This window comes from Denticeps clupeoides, chromosome 8 (assembly GCF_900700375.1).
Source record: "Denticeps clupeoides chromosome 8, fDenClu1.1, whole genome shotgun sequence".
NCBI classification, from domain to species: domain Eukaryota; kingdom Metazoa; phylum Chordata; class Actinopteri; order Clupeiformes; family Denticipitidae; genus Denticeps; species Denticeps clupeoides.
Genome location: NC_041714.1, coordinates 11,510,784 through 11,534,465, shown reverse-complemented (window position 1 = coordinate 11,534,465; position 23,682 = coordinate 11,510,784). Strand labels below are relative to the sequence as shown.

General features: G+C 42.6%; 1 protein-coding gene across 6 annotated transcripts in view; it reads left to right on the top strand.

Moving 5' to 3' along the window:
- Positions 1-23,682, top strand: part of ehbp1 (EH domain binding protein 1) — a 117,816-nt gene that overhangs the window by 12,440 nt on the left and 81,694 nt on the right. For 5 of the 6 annotated variants that reach the window (XM_028988478.1, XM_028988475.1, XM_028988476.1 and 2 more), the window contains exons 3-5: positions 6,478-6,535; positions 7,114-7,209; positions 9,601-9,654. In XM_028988478.1, coding sequence (XP_028844311.1) covers positions 6,478-6,535; positions 7,114-7,209; positions 9,601-9,654 — 208 coding nt within the window. Of the gene's footprint in view, positions 1-5,332; positions 5,589-6,477; positions 6,536-7,113; positions 7,210-9,600; positions 9,655-23,682 lie in introns of those variants that run through there. The other variant, XM_028988477.1, reaches the window with a different exon arrangement.

Genomic DNA, 23,682 nt, shown 5'->3' with positions numbered 1-23,682 from the left:
TACTAAACCCTTTGTCTGTTCCCAGAATCTAAATCAAAATACATTGTGATTAGCTGCTATGTGATTCATATGTGCAGTAACATTTGTTCATTTTACGGGGATTTATTTTCAACTTAAGCTGCTCTAGGTTTATTTTTTTTTCTGCATGTATGTTTTAAGCTGTTTGTGAGTCAAAATTACTTCCTGTGGGTATGGCCTATGGCACCTCAGTGGCACCTTCAGGATTTGAACTGGCAATCTTCTGATTATGGGTCTGTTTCCTTACCCACTATTCAAACCACTGCCCCTATTTTTATTTTATGTTTTATTTTTTTGAAAACCGATTTTGCATGAACTGTATTATAATATGTATTATATTGTCACCCATCATTGTTGTACACTTGATACACACCCCTATGGGATTCTGGTGTGATTTGTATCCACGCTGAAAAGTGGTACGTGTACACAGTAGTGACACTCAGTAGTTTCCACTCAGGAACCCTCCATCTGACGATGCCATGCCCAGCAAAGCCTCTTCCACCTGGGCCTGTCCGGCTGCCTCCCTGCTCTGGTTTGCAGCGATAACATCTTTTTAACATCTTATCTAAAGAAATTAGAGGAAAAAATGCTATTTTATCAGGGCATTCTATTCTTTCCCTTCATTTTTTATCAGTAAAAATCAGTAAAGTTTGTTTTCATACCTCGCTCATCGGCTTCTGTATTCTCGTGTGAAGGACTTGTTTGTGAAGTCAAGAGGAAGCAAATCTTGAACCTTTTGTAGGAGCAGAAGCATGATGTACTTGTACAATAAACATTACTTCACTGAATTCCAGTGTAATTAGTCTGTGGTAATTCTGATAGAGAAGTGTTCGTCTTTTGGGCTTGAGACAATTCACACCAAAGTGTGACTCTGGTCTGAATCAGTCGGTGTGTTTTGATCATTGTATTATTTTGCTCTTGGTTCACTTTCACACAAGAAAAGCTCCAAGTGCACAAAAATGCTTTGCTTCATATCACTCAAGAATTTCCTTTCTGCTGATTGGTCAGATGTACAGTGCAACTGGAAAGTTCACAATGCATTACTTTTTACACATTTTATCTTACAGCCTTCTACAGAATGCTGCGCACAACACCCCATAATGATAACGTGAAAAAAGTTTACTTGAGGTTTTGTCAAAAACTGAGAAATTATATCTACATAAGTATTCACAGCCTTTGCTCAGTACTTTGTGATGAGTGGTACCTGGTTTCCTCCAAATGTGACCATTTGGTCACTGAAACGGACCAAGAAAAATGAAGTTAAAAATATATATAAATTACTCGTAATGTCTGGGAAGCATGTTGGTACAGTCATGTTGTCCGCTGTCTGGTTGAGGCTTTTAAAAAGACGTACGTGTTTGGCCCGTGCCAGTACAGGAATATCTGGACCACCGCCAATCAGAGGCAGGTCCCGGCCTTCACCGGCTCTTGTATATGTGTGAGGCCTGTTCTTGTTTTAACATTACAAAATGTGGAGAAAGTGATTCACTGTGAATACTTTCTGGATGCACTGTATCACCGCTGAACAACAAGTGTAAATACAGGAAGCAGGTCTGCTGTTGTGGACTTTTCCCATGAACATGATTGAAGTAAATTGACATGGTGATTTTATATTATATTACTTGCATTTACCAAACATTTTGAAAATGTAGCTCATTTAAGTCTTGGAAACAGTATGCTGATGCACTGGAGTTGCTGAAGGCGCATTATAAATTGAGAAGGCACTTTATCGAGTTTTTTTCTTCTTCTTATTTTTCACAAAAAAAAAAAAAAAGTCTAGCACTTAACAATTCCCTACCATGTTCCATTCTTGACTAGTTAGATCTTATCAGGGCTCTGACTCTCTTTGACTCTCAATCTATGGAAACCAAATGAGAATTGCTGGTGCCTTCTCCTTGTAAGTCTCTTTGGATAAAAATGTCTGCCAAATAAAGTAGAGTAAAAGGGCAATATCCTGGAATTACCTCACTGTTTTACTGGGAGGGTTCTGTGGTTTCTGTTTTTTATTTGCTTGTTTCTAATGTTCAGTTCTTGCACAGATTCTTGCACACTGCCATTTTCTGCCAATGCCAGTTTAATGATGGTGGGTTGACATTAGGGCTGCACGATATATCGAAAAATTATCGCTACTGCGATAATAGTATACGTAATAATAGTATATGCAATATCTGTATCGCAAAAAGTTGTGATAAAGGAAATTTATGCTGAGTTGACAATATGTTAGTGTTTCCACTACATACCATTTTATTTAAGGCCTGTACGCTTTGTTTAATTTAATTTTCTTATTTCATTTTTTATATATATATATATATATATAAAAAAACAGGCAAGGCAAGGAAATATTTTGTTTAAAACATGCTCTTGTTTTAAGACACTCTTGATGAGTCTATAGTTAGTTATTTTCCCAATATCATGCAGCCCTAGTTGGCATAGTCATATACCACTAGCATTTATTACTGTATTGGCAAAAAGTTTGAGGGCATTCCGATTGAGAAGAAAAGGAATCTTTATCAAACACATCTTCTGTAATAAGACACAGCATTAAGTCCTGTTCTTGTCTGGCCACGGGACTGTGCATTAGGCCCCATTAGTAATGACTGGATGGTGAGAATCAGCACTCTGTAGCTTGATAAGATAGGTGCCTTGGCTCTGAAGTGAAGATAGGAGACCCCTGATCTCCAACTGCTTTTGGAGACTCTGAGAATGATTAGAATTTTTCACATAGCCTGCTGTGCTGCTGGGCTTTTCCTCCTCTGCTGCGAGCCCTCAGGGCTGAGAGGCTGTGCAGATATGACTGTGGTCATGAGCGTGCAGACAATAGACTGTTCTGTGCTGCCTCCTTTCCTGCAGCACCAGTGACGCACCCCCCTCGTCCCTCACTCTGTGTGGTACAGTACATTCTCTCTCTCTCTTCCTCTCCAGCACCCCCCTCTCATTATCCCCACTCCCGAGTTCAGTGGATGCCTGTTCACTTCACCTTCCCTGTGTTCTTGGAACTGTGCTGAGATCATGAGAAGGTCTCAATCTGACCTTCCTTAATTGTTAAAAAATTGAATGTAAAAGTGATATGTGTATGACTAAAGGGTGGAACTATGCCTGGTTTTAGTCTCTGCTTATGTGAATGAACTGTAGGGATTCCTTTGTGCCCAGGTTTGTGCTGACGTATGATAGTCTGGGAGGCTGCTTTGAAGAAGAAAGAGGAGAAATAGTCAAAGAAAGAGATTACGGTATCTACCGCCCACATTGAGCTGCTTACTGCTGCTTATCCATCTCAGGCTTTTTGTCCCCTCTGTATCCTCTGAGAGAGACGCTGTGTGTGTGTTTTTGGGAGTATGTCCTGTATGTTCTTTACTTATTCATGAGGTGAGAGCAGCATTTTATTAGATCCCGATGCACAGATCAGCCACAACATTGCCTGATCTGGTGTAGGTCTCCCTTATGCCTTCAGTTCATGACCAGTCATGGGACATGAGCTCTGTGGGACATGAATTTCCTGGGAATATTGTTAACATGAAGGGTATGTGGTCAGTAGAGATTTGGAGAAAATACTTTGTTCCTTGTCCTCACAGTTTTACAGTTTGTCTTTACATGGCAATGAGCTACAAACAAACTGTTCAGATGATCATTTTTCTTTTTCTAGAAACTATGCAAAATCTGTTTTCTTGCTGGGCAAATGAAATTATAAATTATCTTCGTGAAGCAGCTGCTTCCTACTTTATAGCACTGAAACGCTATATATAACAGTCATGCAGATCCATTTTTAATGTTGTAATTGACTGGTGCATAACATTGAAATTCAACCTGATTAATGCCATGTATAGTCATATTTTGCTTTGACCTTTACTTTGTACTGGCAAATATCTGCCAACGATCCAGCAGTAGTGTAAGCTGCTCTCAAACACGGGCACTTTGATATGAAGCCAGTACATTGCTATTAGTACCCAGTCTATTGATTTATTTTTCTTTTTTTCATGTCCGAATCAAACTGCTGTCTCTGTCCAGAGCAGTCCATAACGGGGATGCTTTTGGCTTGTACACTTTAAAAACTGATGTAAATTGGCCTGCTACATGAACTAATTACCCAGCAGCCGTACAGATCTTTAATATATCTGTAATGTTATGCAGGCAAACTGTTGCACAATATTAATGAGAAGGGGTGGTTGTAGCCTAGTGGGTAACTCACTCGCCTATGAACCAGAAAACCCGGGTTCGAATCCCACTTACTACCATTGTGTCCCTGAGCAAGACACTTAACCCTAAGTTGCTCCAGGGAAACTGTCCCTGTAACTACTGATTGTAAGTCGCTCTGGATAAGGGCGTCTGATAAATGCTGTAAATCTAAATGTAAATGTAAGACACCTGGAAAGGATAAGTATTAGCAAGCTGCTGTTCATGCCCACTGAGATTGAACAGACCGGCAAGTACGCAGAACACATCTGGGCCTAGACTGACGTTGTTCGTATGCATTCTGAGTGGAGTGGAGCTGTGCTAAACTCCCAAGTGACTGACCGTCATACCGAAGAGTGGGACTGGAGTAGGGTTGCGCTAGAAGCTACAGTGTCATGCTTTGCCAGGCTGAGCTTCATCATTAATTCACTCCGTCAAAGTCCCGCTGTACCCGACACGCCTCGCGCAGCACGGGAAGGCGCAGAAAAGCAGCAGAGGACAACATAGCGAGATTTTTGCGTTCAGGTTCTTGTTTGTGTCGCGGGCCTGTTGCAACAGGTCTGGATTTCACAAGCGCCCTCATGACTCCCCGACAGCGAGTCGCGTGTTCAGTAAAATGTATTAGATGCTGGATGTTTTCAAATGGCCAATCCTGTGAGTTGACCATTGACCCTTCGCGGCTGCGTGCTTTTTCCCTGTAGATCCATGAGCGCAGCCCTGAAAGCTACATTTAAATGAGACCAGATCTGTGTGCGAATAAATATACAGTTTATATGGATTGGATTCAAACAGTCTTATTATGCAACGAATTCAATTGCCAGTGCATGTGCTCCCCATTTAGCGTTGCTTGTTACAGTACTGTACTGACTGAGCCATGCAGGACCATGTGATCAGTGTTTATGTTCTCAGATATGTTCTTTGTCTCACTCCAAAACAGGGCTGAAACGATTATTCGAATAACTCGAATGATTCGATTACAAAAAATGTTCGAGTAAAATTCTTTGCTTCGAGGCTTCGTTTAATTAGTCACAAAGTCCATCTATTATCGTATCGCTCCCGCGGAGCTGCGCAGTGTGGAGCTGCGCAGTGTGGAGCTGCGCAGTGTGGAGCTGCGCAGTGCGGAGCTGCGCAGCACCGGAATCATTGGTTTACACTGGCTGTTTACACTGGCTGTTTTAACTGAAACGCATTTGTAAGGAGGCGCAAGATTTAAGGAGCCGCGATTTATTTTGAGCTCTATGACAATGGCGGAAAATGAAGATACCGATGTGCATAAAAGGCACAAAGTGTGGGACCAATTTTCGCTGCGTAAGGTGGACAATGTAGTCAATGCTACAGCACCTTAACCAAACAAATGCTCACGTAAACTGCACTTCTCCAAGCAAACTCTGAGCTTGTACAAGGTATCGTATTTTTATGATTGCTTACTAACATTAGCGCTCCTTAGAACGTACATTATTTGTAATTATTTGTGTTATGAGTCGATAGTGACGAGGCATGATGAGTAGCAAGAGAGCATGCACACACACTGAACACGCCTTCCCCATACATAATGTAGTAATAATAAATGCAACAGATGGACAAATCTACATTCATTAGTATATAGATTTACTTTTGGGCGAGTTTATATGTTTTATGTTTTTTTTCTTCCCCACAGTACATGACAGCGGCGCAGGCTTGCACATGCATTGCACACACATGTACTAAGACAAATTCTCTCTCTCTATTTTGCACATAACATTGCTCACAGACAAACATTCCACTTACCTACCTCATCTGGATACAACTGGAAACTGAACTGTATTGTTTAAGTTGGATTATTAGTAATACTTGAATACTTTTTACAATTTTGTACCTTTTTATACTTTTTAATTTTTCGTTATTCTCAAATGGGCTTTAGCAGGGGGTACACCCCTTTTTCCTTTTCTTATTAAAATAAAACTAAGGACAAATAGGCTAACCTATGTTTGTGAATTTTATAGTTTTTTTTCATGTACATCATGAATGTTTCACAGAAAGATTGATTAAATGGGCTTAATTCTGGAGCCAGTAACCCAAAGGTTTTCAGCTTTGATCTAATAAAAGTGTTCAGTTTGATAGTTTTCATGGATTAATCGAGTAACTATCTAAACTATCCATTGATAGTTGTTTAAAAAAGCAAAGTACAAGTTATCTGATCAACCGATTAAAAAAAAGCAGACAGAATACTCGATTCCAAAAATGTTCGATAGTTGCAGCCCTACTCCAAAATAATTTTAACATGTCTTTTTGGTGTGTGTCCTTTCTCAACAGGCAACCAGACAAGCTGGTGGTGGTGTGGACACGTAGAAGTCGACGGAAATCCTCCAAGGTGTGTGTGGAAATTTGTTTCTGTACGGTTTTATTCAGATTGCTTTTGGGGCTTGTTCACTAGTGTAAGGCATGCTCAGGGTGTAATTGATAAAAAAAAAATATATTTGTATCTTGTGTTTTGGTGTTTAATATCTGTCACCCTGATCATGATATTTCACAATATTTTTATAAACAGAATTGAAAATGGCAAGAGCCTGATGGTTGACTGCTCCCTCTTTGTTCTGGATGATTTAAACCCATGGCTGTCAGCAGATCACACACGCAAACATTACTAAAGACTGTGTCTTTCTTGTTTTATGTATTTACATCAAGGACACCTTTGACCTTGCACTAGTGAATGAGCCCCATAGCTTTGCTTGTTATAATCATTAAATAACAGAATAATGCCGACTGTGAAAAAAGAAAAAAAGGAGGGGGAATAATGTAATGAAAATAAAGATTTTCCATGTGCATGACTTTTAGTCTTATGTTGAAATGTTTTAACAAACCGGACACAGAACTCAAACTTTTTATACACTACACTTGTTTTATAATGCAGTGTACATAAACTTTGGTAATAATTTTTTCCTCTTTTAGTCTCACAGTTGGCAGCCAGGCATTAAAAACCCCTACAGAGGAGTCGTGGTGTGGCCCGTACCCGAGAACATAGAAATTACTGTAACTCTATTCAAGGTAAGGTCTGTTCCAGTCGTTCGCCCCCATAGACATGGTTTGTGCTGCTTTCTTAAACCCCAGTGCCCTCCTGGCCTGAACGGCCCCAGTGATGGCTTAAACCTGGCAGCTTAAGCTGATGTGGTCATTAAGGCCAGACGGAGGAGTCACATGGCTTGGGAGTCTGCTGCTGTAGCCGGTGCCGGGACTGGGGCTCGCCAGAAGCAGAGTTAACGTTAGAGTTCTTATTCTGGTAGCTGCTAGACGTGCGTCAGCAGATTTTAGACGCTACGTCCTGCGAGAGGCCACTGAGATTCCAGGCTAGTAAAACCTGACACCTGCACTTATACCAGCCAACCTATGCTGCTAAACCTGTGTCATGTTTCAATAACGCTAATTTCACTCTGATTGGGAGTTTTATAGTCTTTACACACATTAGGCAAGATCGGGTGTGTTTTGTTGCTCCCCTCTTAGGTTTGTCGGACAGTGTGGGGTAGACTGTATTTACAGCATTATGAGCTGCTGCTGACAGACGGACAGACCTGCAGTTGGATTTCCTGTCTAATGTCCACATAATGTTGACTTAGTCCTGTCACACATTCCTATCTGAACTTAGGTCTGGGGTATGGTGCTCCTGAACAGTGAGTGCAAACATCTGCTTGTGCAAACAAATGTACAACACACAAATGCACACTTTAATCAGACCTCAGATCACATGTATATTTCAGACTCTTAAAACCTGCACCGACCACCACTCCCTTCCTGTCACCTGACCCTGGGAAGCAGTAAACACGGTTCTGTGGTCTGATTATACAGGGGAAATTAGAAAATTCTAGGATACGGTCATACAAATTTCACAGGAGAAAAGGTGCTCCAACAATCAATACGCAGCATGGGTTGTGGAGGGGGTTTCTTTATGTCTGTGGTGGTTATCAGAATAAATGGAATGAGCCTGGCTGCTAAAGAGCAGGAAGCTCTCAGAAATCAATCCTCCCTGATCTGCTACAGTCAAATGAGGACACAAGCGGTGATGGGGATCGTAAGGATTTTATCCGTACTGTTCCTGCATATAGATACCAATTCTTGTTTTATCAGTATGTCTCTCCACAAAACACTTAATACAGTGTTTTACAGAAATGTCAAGGTGTCTGTTTCCCCCTGAATTTAATATATTCCTGCTTTACTGCCACACTCTAAAATTAACTATTTTTTAATTTAAGTAATAAGTAATCTGAGCATTTAGTCTGACTTCTGCTTATCGTCTGATGAAACTAGCACTTACAATTCAAAACTCATGAGCCTAATACTTTCAAACTTGAGCAAATTGGAGCAAGGAGCACAGTGCATGTTGCCCTTTTTTGCATTTACTTAATCTGGTATTTCTGAAAGTTTCAAACATGCAACCTTTTTGAACTGCGTTTTTTTTTTTTTTTTTTTTTTTTTTTTTTACTAAAGTGCATCCATTAGAAGACTTTGCTCTATCAGCCATGATGGCTAGAGAGCATGGAATGTAAACACATCTGCATGGCTCCATCTTGACCTCTGCACACTGGTAATGTGCTCATCGTTATGCTCAGAGGACTATAACAAAAGGGCTATTACAAAATAACTAATGATACCCCAGTATGTGCAGGAGCTTACATATTTTTGTACCTACCTGTGCATTACCAGAATCTATTTAGTGGCTCTTGACACCCATCCCTAATCAGTTAGAGGAGCAAGAGTTACCTGTTTGTGAGGATAGGTGGAGGAGGTGAGGAAAGAACCGCTTTTGCTGTCAGTGCTGCCTTTTTTGATTTCCTGGGGTTAGAGTTACACTCGAAGTCGTATTCAGGTCCTAATGGCCATAGTGGCACGGTGTGCTCTAGTGAACTGGGGCAATTTCATCCGTTTATGTGACATCTTGTCTGTGCAGACACACTTTGTATATGACCAGATGTATATGCAAATCTATTGTCTGAGCAGACAACATAATGCACCATTAAACCGCAGAAGAGTTTTTTTTTTTTTTTCCTTACCTTGAATGTCAATTAACCTCAGGTACACTACAAATAGTTATTGCTACCAAAAAGCTTTTTGGCAACATTCTTAGTTATTAATTATGTGATACAACAGAGAGAATTTACAAAAGTGAAACTATCAAAGCCTTTGCTTTGTTTCTCTACTAATAAACTTCTGCTTTTCAACCACAGAGATCTAATCTACTAGTTTGTGATTTGTAGTTGGCAGAGCCCCTGCGGAGTGTAGAATTCCTAATTCAACATTGCAGCTAACTGGCTTGGTTGTGAAGAGCTGCATTTGGGCATTCTGACATGCAGACTTTGTATTAATACCTATGCAAGCACATTTCTTTGAACATGCTATTAATTTGAGTGGAGAAGTGTATTGATAACTAAAATATTTGTCTTTCAGGACCCTCATGCAGAAGAGTTTGAAGACAAGGAATGGACTTTTGTGATTGAAAATGTAAGTGCATAGGTTTTCAATGAGTATGGTGCCACCTAGTGACCACACACCTCTCTGTAAATTTATTGTGCTATTAACATTTTCTTTCTTAAACTTTAGTGCCCTAAGAAGCATTTTATTTCCCCCTGTCAAGAATGTGTTTGTCCGATATGTGACCTTTAATGCAGGTCATGAAACTTGCAATTAAATTAACAGCAATAACTTCTGATAAAGCCTGCAAAACTTTATTATTACATACACTTAGCATCTTTGTGGTATACACCTGAACCTCCATATACTGTGGTAATAAAAACAATCTACCTAAACCACATCTTCCACCTCCCGCAGAAAACAAGCTATGTTACTGAGGAGAATAGCTGGTTTACTGTGGGAGGAGAAAGATGTGATTTAGGTAGATGTTTTTATTACCACAGTCATTTCTGCTTTACTTGCGTGATGTCCTGTTTTATCTGTTTGGTTCATCAGCAGGACAAGCTAGTAAAGCCATAGGCTACAGATAACTGGTTTTGAAACTAGCTAGACTGTTGCAGTTTATCTTGGTGGTTTGGGAAACTGATGTGTGAAGGCAAGGTCCCCAACAACTGCTCTGTACATATGGGCGCTTCACTGGCAGTGTGGTGTAAATTTGTTGTTTTAGACAGGAACGGCTCATTGAGCGTTTTTTGTTTGTGTAGCTCCTTAGAGAACAACACAGCCCCCTGGTGGCTGTTATCAGAAAGGACTTTTTTCTTTTTCTTTTTTTTTACAGGTGGTATGACTTATACTGGTGCCAGGAAGTCAGTTTTTTAAGATCTGAAAAAAAATTCTAGGCTTGACTAAGAATTTTCACAACCTTTCACAACTAGGATGAGTAATTTCTTATACTAACTTCTCTTTCTGCCCTGGAGCTTTCAAAACGGTCCAAAATATGGCAGCCCGCCTCATCTTCAATCAGCCAAAATACACCCATGTTACACCTCTCCTTACCTCCCTCCACTGGCTCCCGGTAGCTGCTCGCATTGAGTTCAAATCCTTGATGCTTGCCTACAGGGCTGTAAATGGAACTGCGCCCTCCTACATCAACACACTACTACCTAGATACACTCCTACACGCTCTCTCAGATCGGCAAACGAAAGGAGACTAAAAATTCCTTCTTCACGGGGTCTCCGATTCCAATCATGTCTGTTCTCCGTTGTTGTCCCTGGCTGGTGGAACAACCTACCCTCCTCCACACGACTAGCCGAGACTATCACCACTTTTAAGAAGAAGGTGAAAACCTTCTTATTCCAAAAATATTACAGACAAATTAACACATACACATGCATACACATTTAACAAATAAATACAAAATGTATAAATACATTATAATTTTTCTTAGTCTAGCACCCAACACTCTCCGAGCAGGTTCTTCAATGACAAGTCTAAGCCTTTTCAGGGCTCTTAGTTTGTATACTTGATATTCTATAGAAATCGAACGAGAATTGCTGGTGTCTTCCCATTGTAAGTCGCTTTGGATAAAAGCGTCTGCCAAATAAAGTAAAGTAAAGTAAAGTAAAGTAAAACCACAGGAATGCAAGAAGTGAGCAGAAATTAGACAGACGATGGAAATCTCACCACATAAGGGAGGAATGGGAACTAGGCTCTCTTTGTCCGACATCTGCTCAAATAGTGCAATTATCTGCTGGACTGCTCAGTTGGAGTGCTCTCCTGCTCGCTCCTCTGTGCTGTAGCGTAGCACACAGCGTGTTCCAGACTGAGGCCTGGCCTGTGGTTCTTGCTGCTGTTAGTGAGAACGGAGATTAAAGAGCTCCCGCTCGCGTCATATGCAGCCGCTTGGCACAGGCCGCTTCCACTTGTGCTCCGCCTCCTGCCAGAGGCCTCTGTTCAGAAACCTCTTAACTACTGTAGTGACTGGCGGTGGGGCTTTCTCTATATAGATCCCCTGATCTGTTACTGGTCATACTGGGGGTGTGTGACTTAAAATAATAATTTTGCAGAATGATTACGTTTGTTCAGACAGGGTTCTTATTCTAGATCTTTTTCTCCCTCCCTCCCTGTTGCTGCCTGGCAGCACCCAGCCGTGCCTGCCTTCCCAGTGTGCAGCACACAGGCCTGCTATTGTATCTGTTCACACGGAGCAGCTAGTGTGTTCTGGTTGGCCGAGTCCCCACCTTCACCAAAATACACACATACAGCTCCCACCTCAGGTGATGTGATGTGATGCCCATGGAGTTTTTTTTGTTGCCTGTGCTGTTGTTACTCTGGGAGGCCTGGGGGTTTGGGGGTTCTGCTTTTGGATCTGTACCAAGGCCTGGGCTCCAGGCCAGCTGGGATAGTCCTGTCCATCTGTCCCCACAGTGAAGAGCCAAGAGGACATCACACACACACACACACACACACACATACAGTATCAGTCATTCTTGGATGTCAAACCAAACATACAAGTCAGCATATTTGAATAAAGAACAACAGAGATGTATACACACCAAAGTAGGATACTGGTGTATTAGTACAAAATGTCAACAAGCATATTGAATTTTGCAAATCACTGTATTTACTATAAACACACTGTAAGGATTGGGATTATATGAATATTATCTCATGTTGAGTATAGTTATTGGCATTAGCAGCAGTAAATGTACTAGTGCAAACAAACAGCAGTTATATAAATCACTTTCAATAATGAGGGAGAAAAAATCCATGTGGTTTTGTAATGTAGATGTTAAAACTAAATTAACTTTTTTTTATTATTATAAAGAGAATTATCATCACAAAGCCTGAAACTGTAATCTGAAGAAAGAGCCTTTCGTCTGTAGGAGCAAGCGATCCGAAAGTTTCCCAGGCCAGTGAAGATGGAGAGAGGGAGAGAAGTCCTGAATTCCTCTTGTCTGCACATACCCTGCTAATAACAAAGTGATCAAAGACATGCCTGGCATGTGACGCGCAGGATGGGCGGGAGCAGTGAAGAGGCACTCTGCCCTCACACGCTCGGATGTGTGCCCCCTACCCGCTGAGCGCTGGAGGAGGCGGTGGAGGGGAGAAAGGAAAGGAGAAAGAAAGAGAAATGTAAAGGAGGGAGGGAGGGAGGGAGGGAGGGAGGGAGGAAAGAGGTGGAGGGTGTGCTCCAAGTGAGGCTGACATCAAAGCTCCTTGGACTGGCCTATTTGGCACCAGATTAGTTTTGTTTTGTTTTTTCTCTTTTCCCTTGCGTGTGTGTGTTTGTGTGAAAGCAGCAGTGACAGCCCTTCTTCTGTTATCATAAGTTTGATTTTTAAATATCTGCAGCTTTTTAAATATCTGAGTTTTTATTAAGCTTATATTCAGTTACAGGCAATGAATAAGTAAAACTAGGGTTCCTGAACCCTGCTTGCAACTTAACCCCTTGTTGCAGATTAAACTGATGCTCATGCTCTACAGCCTTGATTCTTCAATTGGTGGTGTTGAGGAAGACTGAAGGCTGACACTACAGCCACTTTTCTCAGCAATGTTGAGCCTTTTGTAGCTCTGCAATGAAGCAGCCTCTTCCTGCAGCAGATCCAGGATCAGTAGCTCATCGCTGGCAGGACGCGCTGCAGAAGAAATGTGATCCTGAAAGTGACAGCGAAGGCGATCATCCCTCAGCAACTTCCGAGCCGTAGCTTGCAGAGCAGTGTCGCGGCTGGCCACGAGGGGGCAGTGTTTGCCTGCCTGTGAGAAGGAACCGGGCCGGATGTAGAGCTGTGTGCCCTGCTGCCGTGTGAATGGGGCGGGTTTGAGGGCCGCGATGTATCTGGTTAGTATAAAGCAGAAATGAATGGGGGCGCAGGGAGGTAAGCTTTCCTGACCCTTCATCAGAGAATAGATGAAAAATAGGAAGAATAAGCTATTGTGCCATGGCAAGATGATGAAATTCAAGATCGGCGCTCCTAATCTCTGGCTCAACCTCAGAAATGTTAATCCTCTCTGTAGAATTATTTGAGTGCTAGATTGTATTTTGTCATTGAAATGGCAGAGAGTCAAACGGCACCTTTTTCTATTTGTGCCACTGCCAAAACGCCGCAGCCCAAAGAATTGCATAATCAGAGGGGGTGAAGGGGGGGAAAAAACATAAAATGTAAAAAAGAAAAAGGGGGACAGGGGTTGTGGCAGGAAATGATTTATTCAGTGGTATCTCCAAATTGCATGCAACTATTCTCCCCCGCTCTTATTCAGATATATTATCGGAAGGTTGGAAATTGAGGGGTCATATACTTAACGGCTATATTTAGTGGCATTGTGCGCTGGCCTTTTGTGTACGTTCTGAGAGCGTGCGTGTGAAGGCTAGATTGGCTCGCTCTGCGCCGGCTCTCTTCAGCGTTTGCATGCGATCCACACTGGAAAACCTAGTCAATTCTGTAGCCTTCATACTCGCCCCACACACACACACACACACACACCACCTCCACCTCCCCTGCCTCCCCTTCTCTCCATCTCACGTCTCCAAAGCTGAAAGCACCAGCGCTGGTGCCGATGTGACTGCTCCATTTTCTCTTGTTTGGAAACTATTGTCCCTCAAAGCTAGCGCTTGGCATCTACTGATACTCCCCCCGAAGGCTCCCCGTTATTCACAAACATTTTAATACAATGAGATACGAGTGCGGAGAGAAGACATTGAAACGCAGAAGGCGCCGTCTCTCGTCCCGCGGCTGGGACAGCAGAATAAACACGGTTTGAGCGGAGCTGCTGATTGTTTGCCAGGCTATTTGTTGGCCTGTAATGATTTCAACATCTGCTTCATGTTTTTTTTTTTTTTTTTCCTCTCTGCTCTCCCTTCATATTTTTTCTTCTTTCTAGTGTCCCTCCTTCACTCTCATCTTTTTGGGATGCAAACCCGACAGTTGTTGGTCTTCTGTTAAAACTGACCTGCTGTCACTTGTGGACCTCTTCCAAATCAATTAAAGCCATTTCCACTCCAGCTCTCTAGTATTGTGTCCCTCGCGTGGCCCTCCTTCCCTGAAGAACACATTACTTAGGCCAGTGGGTTATGAGCCCTGGGGATGGGCACAAGAGAATTATTTCAGTCCTCAAGTTAGTCGTGCAAGGTGCCAAAAGCTGGTATGAAGTATGAAATCCGAAAAGTTTTCCCTCGCTGGCGACTGGGATTAATCGGGCCTCTGAACGTGTCTGAAAGTTGTTGTTTTCTTTGCAGGTTGTTTTGTCCCTCTTGGTAGCTGGACGAGTATGTGAGTGTTCAAGCTGCGCTCTTATTCGCTCTTCGAAAAGAAGTACATTCATGATGACTGATATTAATTTTGGATAAATTGCCACTCTGCGGTCCCCCAAGTCTCAGAACATTATGTTGGTGTTGGTGAGGATGATCCAGGAGCTGGCTGGTGTTGGTCCAGCCTGTTAATACAGTTTAATTAAAGTAATGAATTACCCAAAGAAAGGGGGCAACAGATGCAAGCACTTCGCCTCTCCGCCCTTCTCTGTCTCTTCATAAACCCATGGAAGAGGGTGAGAAGGTCTGGACGCTGAAAAAGAGCAGCAAGAGGAGGAGGAGGAGGGCAGAAAATCTCTTTAACGTTGAAGGGGTTGGAAAGACTGAGGCCTGGCCCAGTCGGATCCAGATGGCCAGGGGAGGACATGCCTGGTCTGTCGGCAGTGGGGCTGGCCGGGGCTAATCTCGGCTGTGTGCGTCCTCCACTGGTGGTGTGGCATGTTGGTGATGGTTGTGGTGGAGCTCTGCCTTGGTGGTGGCAGGGGAGGCCGGGTGGTCCCTGCTGTCCAAACCACTCTAATAGGCTTACAGGCCTTAATCCAAGGCGCCGCTCTGTCACATGGCAGGTCTGCTGACCCTCTTTCCTTTCATTCTTGCTCTCCTTGCCATACTTTACTGTGTGTGTGTGTGTGTGTGTGTGTGTGTGTGTGTGTGTGCTGTGTGTGTGCTGTGTTTTTATTTTTTAGTTAAAACAGTTGTATCTATTTATAGATGTGCATCCAACACCGTCTCCTCCTCCAGCACTGCATGCCAGGCTGGGGTGCTTGACTCCATGTGTGACAGACTCCTATCTACCTCTGTCAGCTGAGGCAACCAGCATTGGAGCAGATTGAGCTTCCAACCCCCCCTCTTCACAGACAAAAAGTGTCTGTCTGACCTTTGTGAATGTAAAGAATGAAAAGCCTCAAGGTGTCTGGAGGTCAGAGCCACCATCAGCTGTCAGCTATTTTCTGTGTCTGCCCATGCTTGGCAAGACGTGGCTAGTTTTTTTGTCAAATCTTGTTCAGAGCTTTGCATTAACAAGGGTCCTTGATAAATGAATTTTCAAAACCAGACGTCCTGAAGTGTGATCACACAAGTCAGGCAGCACATGTAAAACACAAAACGTTAAGCACAAATGACCATGAAACATATTTTTGTCCATGTTTTCGTGCATCATGTTCAAACAGTGAACACGATGCACACATTTTTTTTTCCTTTACAATTGTATTAATAAAACGTTCTGTGATCTTTACCCCAAAACTTGTTTCTTCATACATCACAAGTCTGTATGTTTTTAGTTTCTAGCCCAAAAGGTTCTATTCAATCATTATTTTGATCAGTATTTTAATTGCCACAATTTCTTTCAGCACCTAATTTAGGAAATTCTGGGTTGCTTTAGTAGCTAGAGCCATGGTTTGGATCCCACATAGTCCCACATGTGCAAAACCCAGTGACTGATATTAAGACCTGCACAGAAGTTTGAGTTTTGGAATCATGCAATGCAAAATATCACAGTGCAATGATTTTTTTGTGTTAATATAATGCATTTCTTATCACTTATTCTCTATTGTCATTTATTTGTCTTGTGACTTATTAAACCTAAGAGGTATGCACTGCATGATTTCACAGGCGCTTGGGACTTTTCCTCTTTGTGTGTGTGCGTGCTTGCGTGCGTTCGCACGTGTGCATGTGTGTGGCGCCAGCGACGAAGGAGGACGCTTGACCTTGTCTTTCATCTGTTTTTGTGTGTCCTAATCCCGCTGAGCACCCAGGCAGGGCCAGTGCCACCGCAGATGTCACAAGTTCTGCTGCACTGGGAGGGAGGAAGAGATTGAGAACAGCACACACATACACACGCACGCTGAAGTTACCAAAACACACACACACACACACACACTTTGTTTGCACTTTGCACTGTGTGACATGGGACTCCATATAAACATCAAAACAGAAGTGCCACCTGGGGGTTGTTTTTCATTTTTTTTGTTTGCTTTTTGCTAATCCCTGCTTTTGGCCTCAGTCTGGACATTTCTAGCCCTTGACACCGGGGTGAGGTTGCATCCCTACGGTTGGTTGGACTCCCTATGGAGATGTCTGCACTAAACAGCCCAATCCCTCTGTCATGCCATTCACTGTTGTCTCATCCATGCATAATGTAGAAGCACTTCAGTAATTAGTAGTGCTAATTGTTAACAACAAAGCTCATTCTTTTTGGTTTCTGTAACTGGAAACAGGTCCTCAAGATTTGAACTTTGACCTTGAAGCTGATGCAAAATAAAGCAGTGTGCTCTTTTGAGAGGATTTCGTTTTCTGTGTGTGTGTTGCGTTGATGCATCTTCATTGGCACCAGGTCAGTTGTTCCTGTGCCAGGTTGGCAGAGGCCATGGCCTCTATCTGACCCCCCCATGATCTGCCATGGCAGCAGCCATCTGAGCTAATGAGACTGCTGAGCTGACTGTAACCATGACTACACCTCTGTCAGGACTTCCTGTTAGGTACACCTTCCTTTTATCTGGGAATATCTCACCAGCCCTCTAGTCCCTAACGGACAGGCCCGATGCCGGAAACTGAAGCAGAGCCATGATGTCAGACTGTAGTATAGACTACTGGTAAGGTGATAGCCGATCTGGGCATGTTCTTATTGGTGCCAGTCCTGTCAGGTGTGGACGTATTTTGTGTTGTGGGGCTCTCATTCCTGTCCTGAGGGTGACCCAGGGTCAGGTCTCTGTAGTGGCGGTGTGGTGCAGGCCAAGTTCAGCCTTGGTATGTGCAGGATCGGATGTTTCTAGGTTGAGTGTAAATTGAGTCACAAATCATTGCAAGGGGAGGGAAGGAAAGTACAGGACACTTGAAAGAAAAGCACAGGTCTTGGTTGAGGATCTCTCTGTCACCTGCCATGCTGTCTCTTACCGGTTTTCCACCTCCTTGTAATCTTCCCCCATTTGCTTCTCCCACACAGTGTGCAAAGTCGGAGAATCTCCACCACTGCGTGCTACATCACTTATCTCCATTGCGCAAGCATTTATTTCCCCCCGCACTGCTTAAGATGGTACATGGCGATGGAGGCATTTTGGGCCTGAAAATCATCCCAAATCCCCATGTTTACCCACAAGCCTGACCCAAGGAGGGTGGGGTGTCAGTGGGGAAGGGCAAACCGAAACCTAACGGCCATCCTGATTTCAGAACAACGTCCAGTAAGTCACAGTAAGAATCAGACTCTTAATCCTACGCCCTCATGCCACAGCATAGGGGTTTCCAAAGCAATACAGATGAAAACATTCTTAGCAATAACATTTTAAATCCTATGTTTTTCCCCAATCCTGCATGATCATATTTTGTGTCTGTTGGTTGTTAAATTCAGTATTCATTACTCATGCAGTAGCTCCCTGTGCTGGTTGGGAGAAAGCACACAGGGTGATGTGAGCACTCTATCAGCTATTGTGGAGGCTAATTCCCCTGGTTTTTAGATGCTCATTGTTGCTTTAAAGATAATCTCTTGCCATTTAATCCAAATTTTGATTTCTTTGACTTGTACACTTTTAATCAGGCACGTCTCTCAGTAATTATCTTTTGTGAGGATGAATTTTCTCATGGCATTTTTAGCATTGTGTACAGTTATCTTAAGAGGTAATAAAGACACTTAAATGGAAGACATTTAAATCGTCCTTAGGAGGTTTTGCTATATATAATCGTATAAGTAATCCCTTTAAGTAAAGCTGATTTTTGTGGATTAGACCCCTGATTCACAAATGTTAGATCTTAAACAGTTAAAAAGAAAAAAAGCTCTAAAACAAACAGATTTTCCAAGAAAATAGCCTCCACACACCAAGCCTCACAGCTTTGGTGAATAACTGTGGTGGGTAATGGGTGACATTGAATATTTATCTGGTAAGTCTGTGAATCAGAGCTTCTGCCTCTGTATTGGCCTTAGCATGAGCTGAGGTATGAAAGAAAACCCCAGGTAACCCCAGGACGTGTCTGAGTGATAAAATGCCAGTGGTTGGGCAGTGGTGACCGGAAGCAGTCTTGCAATCAAAAAGTTGGCTAAAATTCTCTGCGACCACCTACATGTGACAATACGTTGGAGGCACAAGTGCAGTCTCTGGAAAAGTGAGTCCATTGTTCTGTTGTTAGCATTAAAAAGGACAACCAAAGAGAGAGAGAGAGAGAGAGAACCAAGATTTTGATATTGTACTGGCTGGTTTTGTATGAATTTCTTTAAGAAATTTCTCCACCTTCATTTTTTTCAGTATCAACATCAGTGTATTATTAATTAAAATGATATGAGTTTGTCCATTCTATTACACTACACAGCTTCTGAATGTCCAGGTCATTTCAAAGATATTTGTGCCTGTGTGTGTGTGTGACTTGATTTGTGGCATTTCTGAGCCATGTGACACAAAGGGCCTCCTAACAGACACTTGTGATGCTGTGGGAGTGTGGGTGGCCGACCACCCCCCACGTCTGTGGTCAAAGTCACCGGGTCTGAGCTGCTCAAGGTGCCTAGCCCTGTCAGCAGTTCTCCTGTTCTTGTTTCCTGTACCAAATGTAATCTCTGTGTGTGCGTGTGTGCTGCAAATTTTGCCTGCTTTCTCGGTTGTTCACCGTGGCTTTCATGAAGTGCTGCTTTGTGGCAGAATGTGTTTCAGGCTCTAATAGATCGTTACAATCTCTTGACGAATGGCAGAAAATGATGAGCTGGCAGCTTCTTACAGGGGTCAAATTTGGCCTGTAATCCAATAGATTGCTCTGTTAGTTTCTACCCGTTTCTTATTGTTTATTTTACCGCAGTGGTATGTTTTCCTCTCCTGGAATATTGCAATGGAGGGGCTTTTGGCTTCAGCAATTTATTTTTCTATTAGTACTGTCCTCAGAAGTGTGATCAGTGTGGGGCCTGCTGCCCAGTGCTCGGCCCTGCTGGACCCTACCAGACTGGCCTGGTCCTGCTGATAAGGCCTCGGCCAGAGAGGGAGGGGGCGGAGTGGCTGAGTGAGCGAAAGAGAGGGAATATAGGGACGAGATGGCACACTGTCCAGCTGGAGAGATGGGCTACTCTCAAGAATTATGTGGCCATGCTGTAATTGAATCTAGATGTCTGTAAAACCCCTATATGGACAAAAGGGCCCGAAAAAATCCTGCCTGAGCTATGCTTTCAATCTGAAGCCAATCTTGGACCAAGTGAGAATAAGCAGGGAGGACCTCCTACAGGCCCAGTGAGAATAAGCAGGGAGGAATAAATCCAATGATAGCTTTATGACCGCCTGCAATGCTATTTTGTGATTTTTGGCATAAACGTTCGACAAATTGTTCTTCACCAAACTTTCCATTTATGGAACTTGTTCATCATTTGTTTGTCAGCACAGACATCTACACCTTCCCTGTAATGTCTCTGGTTTGTGGAAATGGCATTGGGGCATGTGTATGTTATTGTTATAGGATTAATATTTTAGATTACTGTAATATTATAAGACACGTTTCCAATACATTTTTAAGCAGCTGATCTCCTTTCCACCGCAACGTTAACCACTAGTTCAGACTGTACAACATCTGATAGGCCCGGATCATATGACCGACATATCAGATGCCCCCACCACTGAAGTGATGGAACAAAAGAGAGAGCTTTTTTTTTTTACTGCTTTGTTAGAGCCATGAGGATTGTCTGTTTCCTGTTTTACATTTTTTTTGCAAAACAGAATACTGTTACGTACAATATGTACAATTATGGAATTTTGTATATTTTGCATAGGGAGATTCATATGAAACAATTTGCTCTTTGATTTATTATTTCTGGCCCTTGGTAATGTATTTGTAAATGATATGGTCGTGTTGCTTGGCCCGTCCTCTTCACCTCTCGGTCCATTACATGTGCTTGGATTGGTAGCTGCTGTTGCTGTTAAGTAGACGTCCCGCAGAGTAAAACATGCTAAACGTGAGGCAGAGCTGGTGGCTACAGCTCGAGCCCTGCCTGTCGCCTCGGCTTTATTCATGCTGGATTAAAGGCTCTCCAGTCCAGGTAAACAGCCTTTTCACACTGCCTCTCATCCCCCGCCATCACACGGCCACGGCTCAAATCACATTCCTTTAGCGCGTGTGGATAAGATGCTCACCTCTCTCTTACTCGCTCTCTCTGTAACACACACGCACACACACACACACTCTCATCAGTGTAATCTGCGTCTCCTGGAGCAGTTGTTGAAGTTGTGTCGACATGGCCACGCTGTTACAGATCCGTCTGCAGCCACTGAGTCTGTGCGGCAGGAGACCGGATTCGGCATCAGATTACACCCCTCACCAGTTCACTCCTCTCGCCACTCGGCCTGTGGGGCCTGTCTGTTCATACACAGGACTTCTTTGCGTTCCAAGTGGGTCTTGGACTGGACCCTAGTGCTGGGGCGTTCCAGAAATGCTTTTAACCTTTTATTTTAATCTGCATTTTACCACATTACTGCATTTTCCGTGCTGCCTGGAAAGGCTACTCAAGTCTCTGCGGCCTCCCATTACATGACACTAGCGGCTCTGGTTACCAACTGCTGTTATATTATAGCAGAAACAAACCGCACCAAAGCCACGACAGACTTCACGGTGTAGTCTGTCCCTGTTTCCTTTAAGAGTCCTTTAAGCCCTTCCTTGTATATCTAATCGTTCCTCTTTTTTTTTTTTTTCCTCCTCCCTCCTGCAGTCAGCCTTTATACAAGAGCTTTTGGGGAGGAAGCCAGCATTCCAGTTTCTGACAATGTCCTATTCCCATTGCTCATTGATAGCTTTATCATTCCTATTACATTGTGTAGGTGAATCCTTCTTCAGATGGACACTATTAATCCATTTTCAGTGAAATATTTAAATATTAATGAAATTTTTGTTATCTCTGTAAATCATATTAATTCAGTCTTTTTCCATTTAATCAATTGCAAATACATTGTAATTGTAAATAAGTGGGTAATAATATTTTAATGCTAATAGGTTTTTTCTCATATAGTTTTTTTTTTTAATAAATGCTACCTATGGGCTAATTCAGATTATTCCCTCAAAACTGAGGTCAACCATATGTGTGCTACATGTGTGCTAAGTCCAGATCCAGGCACGTCATATTCACAATTTACACATTTATTTTCAAATCCCTCCAAGCGCCTGAAGAAAGCTATCAAACCTTTTCAGTCCAAATTGTGTGCTATCATTTTGTTAACAGAGAAGACACCAGTAATTTTAAAGATAGCGAAAATGCAGTCTTCCAGTTGTCTCTGTTTATTAGAAGGAGTCAGGCCATTTCCCTGGTTGGGTGTGATATAAAGTACAGGCCATTTTTTTAGCTTATTGTGAGCAATCTCTCTCACGTTCCCTCGCTCATATCTGAAGGAATTAGGCTGGCATGGGCACCATTATGTTGCTGTCTGTTTCTTGAGGGTTGCTCCCTACCGCTTTTTCAGCTGCTATTGTAGCGGCCGCTTTGTGAGCGCCTCCTTCATTCTTCTTCTTATTATCACTCATGCCATTATTATTTTTATTTACATATTATTCGCTCTGATGCCTGTGCCAGCCTTTCATGTCTGTGGTACAATAGAGCCCCCTCGCCACTGCCCCTGCCCAAGATAATGGCACCCCCCGCTTCAATAATGGCAGAAGTATCAGTGGTGTCATAATCTTCTGCAGTGCATGTGTCTGTGAAAAGAGCAATTTACTATTGAGCAACGGGCATCATAATTTGAGCTAGGCATTGTGCCATGCCAACGTCTTTTTGAGATGAGTTTGTGGTGGGGCAAATTCATCCCCCTGTTTTCTCCTCAGAAAAAACGATCAGATTGAGCACGGGGAAATTATGTTTTACTGGCAATTTCTGTCAACAAGACCTCTGTCGTTTTCCACTTGGGCTCTTTGTTGGTTGGTTAATATAGTTTGTTCTCTTCTATGGTCTCTTGTTTAACGGCACTATTTTGAATCTGGTCCAAGTGTACTATTCTCAAAGCTTGGAGTTTTGGTTTGCTAGTGTAAGGTAAGGCATCTACAGGATTTCCAGAAACAAGAAAGAACCCCTTGGTAGTTATCTGTATCTTGAAGAGAAACTAAGTACCATTTTTGTTCATGATTAATTGTTTTGTTCGCCCAGATCATGGTCTTTTATTAAGTTTTTCAAATGGGTGGATTCCGATGATTATTTTAAACCTACGTACATCAAAAGGTCACATGTGCAAGTGTTACAGATAGTCATACTTTCTTGTTTTACCTATATATCTTTGAAAATTTGATTTACCTATCTATCTTTGGCCTAACACTATATTCATTCGTAGTGCTGTGCAAAGAGTCTGTGTCATTGGAAGCATGCATCAAGATGCTCATTTGAATCAGTTCAGTAAAAAAATCAATCTGTACTTACGTTGTTTTCCTATATCAAAAGTAAAGTGTCTGCAGGAGTAGTTATAGTTCTATCATTTGAGCTAGGTGTGTTCACAGCTTGCTTGTGTTGAAGCAGACCACTCTTTTTGCTCATCTGCACTACTTACCTGTACACGCACCAATCCCAACTCGTCTTCCTCTCCTCTCTCTTTCTCAGTTTGCCATGTTGCAGGCAGTGACAGGACGACTGGCCAGATCTTAATCTTTAGGCCTGTATATTTACTCAGGCCTCTGGAAGTTTGATAAAAAGCATAGCTGATAGGATTTTGAAGGACTAATACACACAAACCTGACAGTTGGTTGCATTCGTCATAAGTCCAGCATCTCCACCTAATCAAGAATCATTTTTAGTTGTGAAAGCCGTATGTTTGTCTACCGGTTATCTGTGCAACCGATCTTTGGCACCATATCCTAAACACAGACAATGCTCCTAAAGCTG